Source organism: Fusarium proliferatum (genome assembly GCF_900067095.1).
Source record: "Fusarium proliferatum ET1 genome assembly, contig: FPRO_scaffold008, whole genome shotgun sequence".
NCBI classification, from domain to species: domain Eukaryota; kingdom Fungi; phylum Ascomycota; class Sordariomycetes; order Hypocreales; family Nectriaceae; genus Fusarium; species Fusarium proliferatum.
Window position 1 is genome coordinate 203957 of NW_022194797.1, and position 14913 is coordinate 218869.

Below are 14913 nucleotides of genomic sequence, written 5' to 3' on the forward strand. Positions count from 1 at the left end.
TATATCAGGTTTAATGTATAAAAGGTCTTAAGTATACAAGATGTATTATTTGCCAATTCCGGTGTATACCAATAGGTTTGGAACCCCCTTGACATCTGTGATCTTATCTTTGATTGCCAGCTCCTTGAGTCGAGACCAAATCTGAGCCGGCGTGCGCGAACCTTCCAGTGCAAAAAGATACGCAATAACCCCTGCGACATGCGGAGAAGCCTCTGACGTGCCGCTTGCAACGCGGGTTGCCGAAGCAGACGTGGGCCAAGCCGATGTGATTTCTTCACCTGGAGCAAAGATATCACAAGCTGACCCCCAGTTGGAGTGAGCCCATCGCTGATAGTCTTTGTTGCTGGCTGCGACGGTGATCACGTTAGGTTGGTTCCCGGGGCTGCTTTTTGAAGCGTCTTCGTTTGAATTCCCTGCGGCGGCGACGACAGGGATTCCGGCGTCAATCGCCTTCTGTACCGCCTCGTTGAGGATGACCGAGTTGCCTCCTGACAAGCTCATGTTAATCACAGCCTTGCCAGCGCGGTTCTTGGACACGATGTCGTTGACCGTCCAGCTAAGACCAGCCAGGACACCACTAGACGAACCGCCATCATCGCCCAGAACTTGCACATCCACAACAGTCGCCTTTTTGGCAACTCCGTATGTGGCACCGTTGACAATGGCAGCGACAAGCGTACCGTGCTGCTTCTTGGTGGTAACACCTGATGTGTCTGCACCAAAAACAGCGCGGCCCTGAAATTCCTCGTGCTCGAGGTAAATGCCGCTGTCTAGAACATAGACAAACGTGCCCGCACCGGCTGTCGAATCGTAGGTGTACGAGGCCTTTGAAGATGGTGGATTGGCGTTGGAAATTGCTGAGAGACCCCAGGGAGGAGACTGCTGTGTGACTGGTGAGGCGATAGTGAAGGTCTGTTCTGGTTCAACATGCAAGACCTGTTTCCGAATTAATATCATGCATTCATCCGATATGCTCATCTGCTTACACTGGAATTGGCCTTGATGATCTGAATAGTATCCTCATCAAACGAGCCCGAGTACCCTCTGAAACCAGGGAAACTAAAAGTCTTATCGATCCCACTGGACTCGACGCCACGACGGGCAAGGGCTTGTCCGTGTACATCTGACACCCATCGAGCGTGCAGATCAAAGTCGACGTTGGCAGTTGGCTTGAGCGCGACGATGAAGTTGCTGGACCTGGGGCCCTTGTTATCCCTGTCTGTTGGAAGAGCAAGGGCGATGGTGGCAAGGCCAAATGATACTACCGTTTTATACAGCATCTTGGCAATTCAGAAGGATTATACAGCACTATGGACACGATGGAGGTAGCTTAACCCTTTTTATATCAGGATTGAACAATTGATCGGCATACATACTACGCTCAGCAAGACAGACTATCACTCCTAGCTGCCATCATAGTCAATATGTCCGCTCTAACCCTGGCACATATCACCGTTGCAATCACTGCCAAGGGCGGAGTCCACCTTTTGACCTTCTATTTTAACCCTAGTATCCCCGTAGCTGCAGCACGGGCTCGGAGTTTCTTTGCCATTACCCAGTCAATTCATGCTTTAAATACGACATTGTATCATTCGGACTAGGCGCTTCCCGTCAAACCATGCCATTTGTTTTACGAAATGGGTCTGTCAAGAGCTTGCAAATTGACTCGGTCCTATATAAAGGCCATTTGGACCAAAATGTGTCTAAGAACAACATTGTTTGTCGATAGTAATACAGATAACGTTCGCATTATATGACTGAGTGAAGAATACTTATAGTATTAGAAAGATAAAATGGGTCGAGTTATGTTTTTTAGAGCTGGATAGGATATACTGAGGTAAACTCTTTCAATTGTGATACTGTCTGGCTTTACATTAATTAGCAATTAAGTACTAGTTACCCTAGATTTTAAGTGCCGGTAAGATGAAGGAAGCTAAATAAAAATCAGCTTAGGGGCCCCGCTGAGAAGCCACGCCGGAACTAAGATCTGCCGGGTCACCAGATAAGATAAGATAAGATAAGGCAAGACAAGCCAATTTTCCACCCCGCTCGCGCACGTCACGCATGTCAGGCTCGTCGGCGGTCAGGTTTCAACATGGCCAGCCCAAGGTCATCGCAAGGCCCTTCAATATCCGAGAAAGCACCTATTCCTGAGCCTTACAATCGCGGTTCTCGGGCCGTCTGTAAACAACTGCGTCATATTCACAAAGCGTGTGGCCAGTGGCCTTGGGACTTTCTTCCTGGCCGGATACCCGAGTCGCTAGATAAACACACATTGGCACCACTTGTTACCGCTGTTGAATTCGCGTGTGACGATGAACATCATGTCACACTCTCTGAGCTGACTGAATGGCTGATGGCCCAGAAGGGAGATTGGGTTTTGACATCAACGCAGTCATCTAATGCGCTGGAATGGGCTATGTATACTCATGACAAGAGAGCGAACAGGAGGAGATCTACTCATAATGGGCTTGATGGCGGGAGACCGTCTTCTCGATCGAGGAAGAGGCAACACTCAAATGACGAGGTGATACTTCCGCGACCTCCACGGCCAGACACACAGTCGCGCCAGAAGAAGCGGGGGACCGAAATCAGATCGCCGACTGCTGACAATGTGGCTGAGGTTGAGGCCCAATCCGAAATCAGCCCTGAGCCTGAGCTTGACTTAAAGCCCGAGCCTGAACATGAACCTCAACCTGAGATCGAACTGGACCCTGACATGGAGATGGATGTTGATGACAGCAACACCAACCACGATGCTGATGAGAAACCAAACACAAACCGCAACAGAACTAATAGCCAAACACTTGAAGTGAGTCGTCTAGTTACCTTTCCCTAAGAACAACTAACCATATTTCAGGAAGCCATCGCAGCTTCAGCTCGTCGTCTCGAAGAAGCTCGCAATAATCTTAGAGAATACGAGGACCACCTACAAACCGAAAGAGAAGACTTGAAAGTGATAGACGCCCTGCGATCAGAAGCATCGGACTCTCACGAAGCTGCTATACAAGAATGGAGAGATGCCGTCCTGCAAGCAGACACAAAACAGAACGAACTCCAACAGTTTCAAAACCTCGCCCAGTCCTTCTCACGCGATACACAAGCTGCCCTGGAGCAGCACAGTCAAAGCCTGCGACAACTAAGCGACCAAGCAATTGAAATAGAGAAAGATGCTGAAGACGAACTCCGAGCGCGGCGTCGCGAATTCTGCATTCTTGAGGATAAGAAGGATACGAAAGAGGGTATTATCAAGAAGATATCGGCACGGATCAGGCGGTATCAAGATGATATTGACGCAGAGGAGGTGAAACATCAAAGGTTGCTTGCGGAGCATTACCTTGAGCTTTTAAGCAATGAGATCATACAGGGGATTTCTATTGCTGATATATCATATGCGAAGATTCTGGAGATCAAGTTAGAGCGTGATCAGAGAATTTGGTATGAACGGAGACAGATGGATTAGCATGGTAGCGATGTCTTTTTGTATTGCGTTATCACTATATAGAGGCGATTTCCTTTTGTATTTCATTACTAGGATATGGGGGTAGATAGACTGTTACGTTTAATTCAAGGGATCATTGACCTTAAGTAACTCGATTGTACAGGAATCACGGATCCTCTACATAGCAGGTATGGCCTCTTGAGCAATGCATCATCAATGAGATCATCAATGAGAAACTCGAGGGGCCTATTCAATCTTGTATAGACGAAGTGCTTTCGATATAACCTGAGCCTCTCCGGTATCATGATGCTCGGGTTTCACCAAATGCTCATGATTGAACAAGGGAAACGGTAGTTGTTGATCAGCCAGATTTAAGCCGAGCTCGCCTCCGTTACTATCCGTGAAGTCTAGTTAGCCGATATGCTAGCTTGGTAGCAAGGATCTGTCGGGTTAGTGCTTGGGAAGCCCCGTCCGGGTAAGTCGGTAGTCTAGTAGTCAAGACAGACTGGCTTCGAGAAAGAACCCTGAGGCTGATCACAATTCACGGGAATGGCAAGATCGCAGTTAGTGGTAATGAACGTGTGATAGGGTCCATTGCGCCGGAAGGGGGCAAACCCAGGGCTGCGGCTAAAAGTGACCCTGTAAGAAAGGGCAGACTGCATGAACTGGCGGCCCGGGTCGCGTGCTCAATGCCAGGATACTTAACATCCTTTCAATTGAGAATTGACAGTGCTATCCCTTTAAGAACCATAAGGCGCCTCTACGATGTACTTATAGGTCTTACCCCACTAATGATTGGCTGCTAATCGATCTGCCATAGACACCAGCCTTTAAGTGGCAGAAGAGGAAGGATGAAGGCAGCGATCTACTGGCTGCAATATTAGAAATTCCTAAATTTAGGTATAATCTCTATATAAAATAAAATATCTTGAATACTAAATAGTTAATTGGCTAGCACCCCTAAAGATACCAGAGAGGTGCCTTCTTGTGTCTAAAGGGATTTACTGTATTTCTTTCTGGCCTCCGATCGCGGCAACACGGCATGTCAAGGTCTGTTTAGTTATCTAACAGAGAAGGGAGCAAAGACAACTATCTTGGATCGCAAATATTATGTAATGATAACATTAAGATTCGACTTGCGTGGCGAACCAAAGCTTTGACAATAAACGTCCAGTCAAGTCTTGAAAATGTCAAACATGATCTTCGCGACTATTGGAGTTTAATTTCTCAAACGGGAAGGTTGTTTATTCCCGTCAGCAAGAGGCTGCTCCAGAATCCACAACTTATGTCGATCCCCCTAGAATGTGGGGTTGGTGGCGTCAACCCGAGATGTCGCTGTTGCTAGCGTATTGGCAACGAGAAATTTGTGATGGCTGCTCACGGAGGAAAGGAGCCGGCTCCCCTGACTCGGTTTATTACAAACTGAGAAGTTAAAAGACTGCGGGTTCTCAAATATCTAAAGCACGTGAAAAGTACGATGAATATGTTGCCTTGAACAATCTTTCTCCAGATCTCAACCCTGTCTCCTGCATGCCACCGCTGTACGGCGTCTGAACCATGCATCTGTTGCTTTTGCTGGTGACATGGGCTTGGTTCATGAGCCAGGTTCTTTGTAGCGATCTTTCCAACTTTCTGACTCAGCTTCCCAGCTGCGCGGTACGTGGATTCACCTGACGGGAGGGCTCAGACGCTAACACGTTGATTCCAGGAGAGCTGTGTTCTGGATTTTGTCTCAGCGTCTTCTTGTGGCACGAACGCAACATGTCTCTGCGCTGATCCAAAGCTCAAAGACGACGTGCTCCCATGCGTTGAGAGTCATTGTCTGCCCAGAGACGCTCTTGGTAACAAATGAATATTGATGTGTCATTTTTACGTACTAATTTGAGTTTTGCAGCCACGATAAATTTGACCTCGGTGGCATGTGACTTCCCCATTCGCGACAAACACGAGCAGTTCAATATCCTCACCATCACGTTAATTGTAATTACTGGGGTTACAGTTGGGCTTCGATTTGTTGAAAAGATACGATATGGGCCTGGACTCCAGGTTGACGATTACGTTATCACGGGCGCTTTTGTAAGTACTCTTTGGCCATACCGACATGCGATTGCACGTACTTATTAGTGTCATAATTAGCTGGTGAACTTAGGCAACTCGATTGTCTGCTTGCATGGTCGTATGTATCATCCCCCAACCTTGAACTATTGATCATAATACTCATAATTATATTAGTCTCTGGAAATGGCCTTGGGCGAGATGCGTGGAGATTTAGCCCTGATACAATCACATCTTACCTATGCGTTGGTATCCCAAAGTCTCGTTCCAAAGTCGCCACTAACTACCCAAGTTCCTCTACGCCGGTCAAACCCTTTACGCCACAGACGTTTTCGCAACCAAGATCTGCGTTCTTCTCTTTTACCTACGCATATTTCCCGGTGTTATCATTCGAAGGTCTCTTCTACCCAACAAAGTCAACGATGAATGTCGCTAACCTAGCAAAGGTTGATATGGGGAACAGTTGGAATAGCAGTGCTATGCATGATTATCTTTGATCTACTGGCACTTTTTCAATGCCAACCAATTAGCTTCTATTGGAAGGGATGGGATCAACTGCATAAGGGACATTGCATAGGGATCAATGGGTTAGCATGGGCCATTGCTGCAGTCGGGATTATCCTAGATCTCTGGATGCTTGCAATCCCAATTTCTCAACTGATCCATCTCCAGATGAAATGGAAGAGGAAGCTTGCAGTTGCATCAATGTTCGGCGTGGGCACTTTGTAAGCAGAAGCCCACCCAGGCTCTACGAGATATGGTCACTGACTCTTCTCCTAGTGTGACGGTTGTCAGCATCCTCAGGCTGCGCTATCTAGTAGCATTTGGCAATTCCTCCAACCCTACATGTAAGCATTCAGTCATCTCCCAGCTACAAACACCATGATCTAATCCAAACCTCAGGGGATAGCTTTGATACATGCTACTGGTCCGTCATAGAACTCAATGTCGGTATCTGGTGCGCATGCATGCCAAACCTTCGAGTATTGATGCTCAAGACATTTCCAAGACTGCAAAGCTCAGTGGATGCCACCCCCAGAAGCCACCAATACAACTCGTCTACAGCAGGACGGCCGATAAGAGTGTCGAGCAATACGCAAGGCCTATCTGATAACACCATGTATAGAGTGAGGTCTGGCCAAGGGCGCAAGGTCGACGGCTCATCAAGCACAGCTGAATTAGTCGAGATGACCAGATTCACTAATGAAACTAGAAGTAGTCTAGCATAGACGTTATCTTATCTAAGTGATGGCTGGTGGCTATATCGTCGGCTTTCAATACGTTCACCACGCAGTGATGCCTTTGTGCGTCGGGTTGTCCGAGTGACCCAGGATATCCCAGGTTCAGCGGGAAATCCGGGTCACACAAAAGTCAGTTGTACTAATTGGATACAGCATACCAGCGATGAAACCGATTCCCCCGGAAAAGGCGCGCTAATGCTGTCCCCCGCCTTGTACGTCTGGGGAAACGACCGTGCCGTCTATCCGTAGTACCTACTACCCCGCAAAATCACAAGATCTGATTCAGCCTTGTCTGTCAAAATTCTGGAGTTGAGTGCAAGTCGTCTTCCGCGGGAAGCTCGGACATTCCGGTTGGGTAGACAGCAACAAGTCACGCAATGGACATGCTGCCCAAGTTGTATATAGACTGAACAACCGCCTTGAATGCACCATTGGACGCAGGCTACTTACCCCTGCCTCTTTTTGCACCACTTCCAATCATCCGCATTGTTACATACAGCATGGAGGACGGAGATAAAGCTTCCATCTCTCATAATGAGATGCCAGTGACTCTAGAGCCAAACGCGTCACCGCTAGTCGAAGAGGAGCCAGCTGGCGGCTACCACGTGCGTTGGAAGACACTCATGGCCGTGTTCGCTCTGTCCATGGCCAACTGTTGCGCTGCTATAGCCAACACAGTATGTTCTACCGTTCAGGCATTGACAGTCTTTGTGACAGTTTGAACTTACGGCATATCTTGAACATAGACCAACACAATCATTCACTTCCAAGTCATGGACTTGGGAGGCGCCGACAAGCAAGCCTGGATTTCGAATGCTAATCTTTTGGTGACTCTAGCTTTCGGCCCGGTCCTCGTAAGTTCTTGATTCGCATGCTAACTCTCAAGACCCAAAGCTGACTATGATAAGGGCTCCTTGAGCGATCGATTCGGCAAGAAATGGTTCATAGTCATAGCGAGCATCATCGGTATTGTCGGCTCCGTGGTCTCTGGTTCAGCACAGTCGATAACAACCATCATCATCGGCAACATCTTGACTGGCCTTGCCAATGCAGGTTGTGTAAGTTGACCCCGTCTTTAGTCTCCCATCACAACCCACACATAAAGGCCTGTGCTGACACTCGCTTGTCCAGATCATGGGTGTACCTGCGGGCCAAGAAGTAACTCCCAACAAACTCCGTCCATGGACGATGGGTTTCTCCCAGACTCTGGCCAGTAGTGCTGTGATTGCTGGTACTCTTGGTGCAGGCGCTTTCGTCAAGTACCAAACCTGGCGATGGTCTTACTACCTCAACGCCTTTGTCTATGGCACCACCACTGTCCTGGTAACCTGCTTCTACCATCCTCCACCCACTACCCTACGCCGACAGCAGTCTCGTCTAGACGACCTGTTCGCACAAGTTGACTACTTCGGAATCATGCAGTTCGTGGGATCTATCGCATCCATAATGATCGGATTGACCTGGGGAGGAAACACATATCCATGGAGCTCCAGCCAGGTTCTTGCAACCCTGATCGTTGGATGCGTTGGTCTTGTTGCTTTCGGACTCTACGAAAGGCTGTTCACGCGCCAGGGTATCTTCCATCATGACTTGTTTGTCTCTCGAAACTTTCCGATCCTGCTATTTGTCTGCGTTGTTGATGGCATGCTTCTGCTGGGCGTCAACGTTCTCTTTTCCCAACAGATTGCCGCCATGTTCACCACGGATGCTGTCAAGATCGCCACTATCCTCACTCCGTACCTGGCAACTTCAGCTTTTGGATGCCTACCCGCGGGTATATTGATGGCGCGAACCAAGTCATACAGGACTATTTTGGTAGCTTCGCTCATTTGGTGCAGCCTATTCGTCGGTAAGTCACTGGCATCCTCACTGCGGATTCTCTTGATGTTCTTTATACGAATTATATCTGACATGGACCTCTTTAGGCCTTATGGCACTGCTGAACCCTAGCAGACTATCCTGGGCCTATGCGTTCTCTGCAATGTTTGGATGCGGAACTGCCGTCACCACAGTCATACCAGGTAGGAATTCCCTTGTTATTATCTCAATCACTCGCAGATTTTAACATGTTCAGTCGTTGCATTATCTCTTTCTGTCCCCTCCTACTTGCTTGGTACCGCAGGAACCCTCAGTGTATCCGGTCGTGCACTTGGAGGCGCCATCGGTATCACCATCTTCACATCCATCTATCACAACAAAATGGCCACCGCACTACCAAAAGCCGTTGGCTCGGTTCTGGCAGCCGCAGGGCATTCGAGCCTGATTCCAGACGTGCTGAGCGCCATCAACAGCGGGAACCCAACTGCCCTGTCAAATGTTCCTGGTCTACCAGCGTCGCTGATCCCCAAAGTCCTCGCCGCAAACGATCATGCCAGTACCTACTCGTGGAGGTTTGTATGGATTGCGATCTCTGTAGTCGTGGCGGCAAATGCATTAGCTGCGTGCTTCCTCAAGTCAGTTGCGAGTCAGATGAACAGCCACGTTGAGTCTGCTCTGGAAGATTCGGATGTTCGTCGAAAGCAGATGCGTGATATCTAAGTCCATCATCCTGGTACTGATGGGCTTACACGGAGGGATATCTTTAGTTTCATTCTACCTATTTAGTCTCAAGCAACCAGAATTCTTTGAAGAAACTCATGCAACTTGTCTACTTTTGTCCTTAACCCATCCCGCTACGTTATACCTATGCGTTATCTTCGTTGAAATGGCCCGGGAACTGGTACATCAATCCCAGAAGCAGTTGCCAAAGTCCAGTAACCATGCATATCTGGAGAAATGCCTGCATTCGTCATAATCCACTTGGATAGAATAGAGCCTCTATGAGCGGATTTTCCGAGGTATCGCTGAGGAATAGCATCTTGGGCACTTCGTCCCCAGTCGCCGCTTTCTGTCTTTGTGCTTCATCCAATAGAACATGAGGCATTGGGTAAGGTCGTCTATTGCTTCCGCGAAAAGTCGCTATAGCTACTGATCACCCGCTGGTCTTCTAATACGCATAAAGTCCCCAGTCTGATAAAGCAGAGATGGTGTGATCCTCGCGATCTTCCAGAGACCACCAACCCTGACAAATTGATGCTCCATATGGCTCCTCCCATCGCTGGTCTCGTTGATCCTTGCTGCAGACGCATCCCTAGCGCTCTCGCCATCATCTTGTAGTCGCCCATGACTCGCTAGTTGCTGCCACTCCACCACAATTTCGTCGGCAGTGACCTTCTTGAAATATGGTTGCGCAAGTAGGTGTTGTGTCAGTAAAGGCTTGAGGCCCAGGTGTTCCTGTGAGAGCCAAAGGGCTGCGAACTCGGCCGCCTTGTACTGCTTTATTCCCCATGCTGGCACGATCAACGTGTAGTCGACAGAAACCTCTGGTGCTAAAGCGGCGAGGATTCGCTCTTCGCTCTAGAATTGGAAAGGATTGATTAGTATTATTTCCAGTATTGACGTGCATGCACACAAAAGCTTTCCCCATACCTTTTTATCGTAACCATCTGCCCAGACCCTTGCTGTTTGAACCACAGCAATGTAGTCCTGGAAAGTCAGGTTATCTGGAATGTAAATTTCAAAAGTCATTTTCATAAAGCGGCTATTCCGGTGATGTCGGGATCTAATGGGGCTAGAAATATTCTGATGAAGGATAATATCTTGCTATTTATCAACTAACCAGAGTTTCCGGGCCCTCAATGCCATGTCGGGAATCCCGATGATATTGACGTGGGGTCGGCGAATGACGGCGTCCGGAATTCCCGCTCGGGATGTCCACTCGGGAAGTCCAACCGGCAAGTCTTGTCCGAAAAGCATCCCCATGCGCCCGCTAGTATGATATTACTCCTGATTCGTATATCATGTAACTCTAGAACCAGCAGTTAATAATCTACTGTCATTCTTGTTAATACTTCAAACAGCTTTTCTATTCTAGATGATGCAGTCACCATATACCCTCCGCACTGGCATTTATCCCGAGATCCACCCGGATCGACTCGCAGGTTCGCTGGCGGGCAAGAATGCTCTGATAACGGGTTCTGGCAGGGGTATTGGGCGGGAGATTGCTATTGCAATGGCGCGAGCTGGGGCTAACGTTTGCGTGACGGCACGAACAAGCAGCCAAGTCGACGAAACTAAAGCTGAAATCGTGAGCTTGGCCCTCAAGAGCAAGGTGGTGGGCATCGTGGCGGACGTACTTAAGTTGGAGGATCAAGAACGCCTCGTGCGCGAATTCCGCCAACAGCTAGGCCCTGTCGACGTGTTAGTGTGCAATGCTGGTAGCAACATCTTCCAGCCTTTCCACTTGACGAATGCCACCGATTGGTGGGATATCATGGAGCTAAACGTCCGGGCACCAGTTGAACTCACCCGACTAGTCCTTCCAGAAATGCGTGAAAGGAACCAAGCCGTCATAATCTACACCTCGTCACGAGCTGCCAAGGCGGACCTCCCCTGGACTACGGCATACAACTGCGCTAAGACATCTATCACGAGATTCGCGGGTACTCTGCAGGTCGAGCTGGATCAAGTGCAGAAGATCGAGAAGGGAGTGGACAACAACATATCTGTCTTCAGCATTCACCCAGGTGAGATAGAGACCAATCTTCACGAAACGGCGTTCCCGGAAAAGACGAAGCAAGAGGCCCCTTACGTTATCGAGCATATGGCGAAGATGGGCGCCAAGAGACCTCACTTTGAGGCTGCTTTGCCCGCATGGACTTGTGTATGGCTTAGCTCTGGGAAGGCTTCGGCTCTTAGGGGGAAATTCGTGGATTGCACGCGGGATGTCGGGGAACAAGCGAGGGATGCATTAGACGCAGTGAGGTCACAATGATAAAACTTGTTCGAATTGTAGTCGACAACTTATAGATATCCTTTTCTGTCTGTTATGTTGCTGCCCTATATATCTTAAGTACTGTTTGGAGATTTACAGTCAGAATATTAATATAGAAATTAATTCCCAAAGGAACTATAGGCATTCTGCTCAGGATCTGCCTGTTCTTACTAAACTATAACTAGAATTTAAGGTTTCGCCTAAGATCTGTTTCTCTGCGCCGCAAAAAACTATACCTGTTAGTAGCCCCGAGTGTTGTTTTATAACTACCAGCTAGTTGAATATTATGCCCTTGCAAAGACATTCCTAACAACCTGCATAGTTGGGGCAATACTGAGTGGTAAGATTGATATACAAACGGCGACTGTCTCAAGTTTGTGGGGTGTTGCAGGCCATTGACAAAGCAGTAATATTGGTCGTTGATCTAACAGTAGCGATGACATCCTTGACAGCGTGACTCTATAAATGGACCAGTATTTCTCGCTTATAACATTCTTTGACCAAGAATCGGATCATATAATTATATGGGGCTTTATGTATCATAGGGACTAGACCAAGAGCTCACATGAATCCAGGAAATGAACTGTTAAAGTGCCAATACATTTACCATAACGGCTTAGAATTATATCGACATGGTTGTGAGTGAATTTGCCATTCTATCAGAGTTTCTATGACAATTGAAAACTACGTTATCAGCCGCATAGAACGTCATGGAATGAAGGATTCAACAGGGTCGAACCAACAGGTGGAGTTGCGAACATGGGTTTCGACGATGTATCCAATGCTTCCCCTGATAGTTACCCATGTTAACCCTAAACATTCCCCTCAGTGGTTCCAGGGATCATACAATAGTGAGGGATAAAAGGGCACCTTCTGACGGTAGTCCCAGGTTTTAAAAGGTCCCCGATATCATCTGTTCTCGACATTTTGTCTCGGAACACAATACTAGCAATCATGTACCCTCTCAACCTCAAACCATACGCTGCTGGTGGCCACTGCGCTGTGGCCATCTGTCTTGGAGAGACTCCCCTCATTGACTCAGAAAACGTCTGCGATCTCGTCAAGTCTCTCCAGGAGAAGTTCAACGACATCGCCTTCCTGATCTGTGACGAAATTCACAAGTACGAGATGATGATACCTCGAAACATGACAATTACAAGAGCTCAACGACTGGCCATCAAAAAGGGCGATAATATGGATGCGATTCTCAATACTGCGTTCAAGCGCCTTAGACAAAATGACCAGCTCTCATCCAACTTGACTATCCTGCGCTGGTCTCAGATCGAAGACCAGGACTATCAGAAGGTTCACAATATCATATATCAATACCGGAAGAACTTTGTTGAGGAACTCCGCGCAAGTTCTGGGTTCTACATCAAGCGTCGCTTAGCTGTCGCCACGTTGACCGAGGAACGACTTGAGAACTTTACGAAATATACCCTCGCTGAGCTTCCTGTTCAGCTCATGGGATTCAATTACGACAATCGCCAATACACCACTATCTTTCATCCCGTTTACCCTCGGAAGAATCCTGATGGGTCAGCAGGCAACGTCAACTCTGCGTACGTCTCCCCGATCGACACTGTTGTGCAGGCCTATCGCAACAATTCTGATGTCGTTGGTGATATCTCCTGCTCGGTTCCGCATATGGAAGCTGGCAAAGTTAGTCGTGTATTCTTTGACAGACCCGTTCCAGAGGAGGTAAAGGAGAAGCTTTGCGTAAATGGTCTGGATGCACCATTGGTAGAGGCTGCGGTTATCTCCTAAGGTTGGAGGCGGATACGAACCAAGGATTGGATTTGTTGCTGTTTTGAACATTGAACATACGATGCCTATGAGGTAGTTGCCTTTTATGGAGCCGATTATAAGCCTCGAAGCCTTAGGATAACTATAACTGCATGATGCTCAGATAAATAGCCAGGATAGACTGGTTATGTGGCAAGCTAGAAACTTGTCACAGATAGCGTGGGGTAGGATCGCCTGAAACTAGGGAATAAGCAGATAACAATTACATCAACAACATATCCTAACACAACCCGCAACAGCGTGAGGATTTACAATTTATTGGTTAAGTTTGCTTGAAGGTTGGTAAGATAACTTTCTATCATTAAGAACATTCACTCTAACTTATGCAAAGATTCCATCTCGCGTAAGACCTGTAAAAGCAAAACAATTAATTGCATCGCCCGGAGCCACGTTGACTATCGAATTAGCACTTGTTTCAAAGTTGAGACTTGGGCGATGACTTACCATCCAGGACCGCAGTGTGTGCTCGTTCCACAGTACCCTGTAACGCTACAGCACTGGCCATTGAAAGGACCACCAGCGCAAGTTAGACCAACCTTGCTGCCGCATGAGCCGTCAAGGGTGGGAATATCCTTCGTCAAACAAGCGCTCGAAGAACCCTTTTGACCAAAAGCACAATGTTAGTTACAACATTGTTAAAGAAGAGCAAGAGACTTGCCAACCCTGACCGCAGTGGGTTGAAGTGCTCCCTCAGAACCTGTTGGCAGAACAGCAGTTTCCAAGACCAGAGCCAACACACGTCTTGCCATTTCCTGAACCTCACTCGGGATTAGTGGAAATTCCAGTACAGAGACCGTATGCTGTCTGACATCCATCACGGCAGTAACCATCGTCCTTCCCACAGTAACCGTTCTTGGAGCAACAGTCGCCCCACTGACTACCCTTGCAGATTTTACCATTCTTGCCGCAGCTACCATTAGTAGAGACATTACCAGCTGAGGCATCACAAGTGCCAAAACCTGACTGGCAATCCGTGCCGCAATGATCCTTCTCCTTTCCGCACCAGCCTTGGGGAGAGTAGCAGTCGCCGAACGTGCTACCCCTGCAAGTCTTTCCATTCTTACCACATTGACCGTCCGTGGAAATGTTGCCAGCAGCGTTGTTGCAGATGCTAAATCACTCCGACATCCAGCGTCACAATGGTCCGTCTCCTTACCGCAGTAGCCCTGGGCAGAGCAGCAGTCACCATACGTGCTCCCCTTGCAGACCTTGCCATTCTTACCGCAGAAACCGTCAGTAGAGATGTTAGTCTCAGCAGACACTTCCTGGGCCCGGGGGTGTTTCAGGTGGAGGTGCCGCAGCGTTGCAGTTGCCAGCAGAGGATTGGCTATCTCAGTGTTGGTCATGTCATTAGGAGGGATATGGGGGCGACATACCATCTTTCGCCGCAGTAATTGCTGGATCGACCGCAAATACCATCGCCGGAGCAGCACGCGCCGTAGGTAGGACTGCAGACAAAGCCAGTGCCCTTTCCACAGGTGCCATCAGGAGTAACTTCTCCAGTCTGCCATGGTGATAAGGTGACAGTTGATGACTGAGCCGCGACAAATGTAGGC

General features: G+C 48.2%; 8 protein-coding genes across 8 annotated transcripts; 5 read left to right on the forward strand and 3 right to left on the reverse strand.

Moving 5' to 3' along the window:
* Window positions 1–45: 45 nt before the first annotated feature.
* Window positions 46–1280, reverse strand: FPRO_13735 (uncharacterized protein; the record flags this gene model as incomplete). Its single annotated transcript, XM_031218684.1, has 2 exons — window positions 46–936; window positions 987–1280. 2 exons carry the CDS (start codon window positions 1278–1280, stop codon window positions 46–48), a joined length of 1185 nt encoding a protein of 394 aa, XP_031084517.1.
* Window positions 1281–2095: 815 nt separating this feature from the next.
* On the forward strand, window positions 2096–3463 carry FPRO_13736 (uncharacterized protein; the record flags this gene model as incomplete). The annotated part of the gene is made up of 2 exons (XM_031218685.1): window positions 2096–2812; window positions 2861–3463. The coding sequence occupies 2 exons, from the start codon at window positions 2096–2098 to the stop codon at window positions 3461–3463; spliced, it is 1320 nt and encodes a 439-aa protein (XP_031084518.1).
* A 1536-nt stretch (window positions 3464–4999) lies between these two features.
* Window positions 5000–6726, forward strand: FPRO_13737 (uncharacterized protein; the record flags this gene model as incomplete). The annotated part of the gene is made up of 9 exons (XM_031218686.1): window positions 5000–5098; window positions 5151–5283; window positions 5337–5518; window positions 5579–5618; window positions 5675–5742; window positions 5790–5893; window positions 5944–6222; window positions 6278–6345; window positions 6401–6726. The coding sequence occupies 9 exons, from the start codon at window positions 5000–5002 to the stop codon at window positions 6724–6726; spliced, it is 1299 nt and encodes a 432-aa protein (XP_031084519.1).
* A 512-nt stretch (window positions 6727–7238) lies between these two features.
* On the forward strand, window positions 7239–9276 carry FPRO_13738 (uncharacterized protein; the record flags this gene model as incomplete). Its single annotated transcript, XM_031218687.1, has 6 exons — window positions 7239–7415; window positions 7485–7592; window positions 7647–7796; window positions 7870–8587; window positions 8664–8759; window positions 8813–9276. 6 exons carry the CDS (start codon window positions 7239–7241, stop codon window positions 9274–9276), a joined length of 1713 nt encoding a protein of 570 aa, XP_031084520.1.
* A 426-nt stretch (window positions 9277–9702) lies between these two features.
* On the reverse strand, window positions 9703–10305 carry FPRO_13739 (uncharacterized protein; the record flags this gene model as incomplete). The annotated part of the gene is made up of 2 exons (XM_031218688.1): window positions 9703–10134; window positions 10207–10305. 2 exons carry the CDS (start codon window positions 10303–10305, stop codon window positions 9703–9705), a joined length of 531 nt encoding a protein of 176 aa, XP_031084521.1.
* A 349-nt stretch (window positions 10306–10654) lies between these two features.
* Window positions 10655–11551, forward strand: FPRO_13740 (uncharacterized protein; the record flags this gene model as incomplete). The annotated part of the gene is made up of 1 exon (XM_031218689.1): window positions 10655–11551. One exon carries the CDS (start codon window positions 10655–10657, stop codon window positions 11549–11551), a length of 897 nt encoding a protein of 298 aa, XP_031084522.1.
* Window positions 11552–12505: 954 nt separating this feature from the next.
* Window positions 12506–13318, forward strand: FPRO_13741 (uncharacterized protein; the record flags this gene model as incomplete). The annotated part of the gene is made up of 1 exon (XM_031218690.1): window positions 12506–13318. The coding sequence occupies one exon, from the start codon at window positions 12506–12508 to the stop codon at window positions 13316–13318; it is 813 nt and encodes a 270-aa protein (XP_031084523.1).
* Window positions 13319–13724: 406 nt separating this feature from the next.
* FPRO_13742 (uncharacterized protein) lies at window positions 13725–14842 on the reverse strand (the record flags this gene model as incomplete). Its single annotated transcript, XM_031218691.1, has 4 exons — window positions 13725–13752; window positions 13802–13956; window positions 14020–14684; window positions 14734–14842. 4 exons carry the CDS (start codon window positions 14840–14842, stop codon window positions 13725–13727), a joined length of 957 nt encoding a protein of 318 aa, XP_031084524.1.
* Between the last annotated feature and the right edge of the window lie 71 nt (window positions 14843–14913).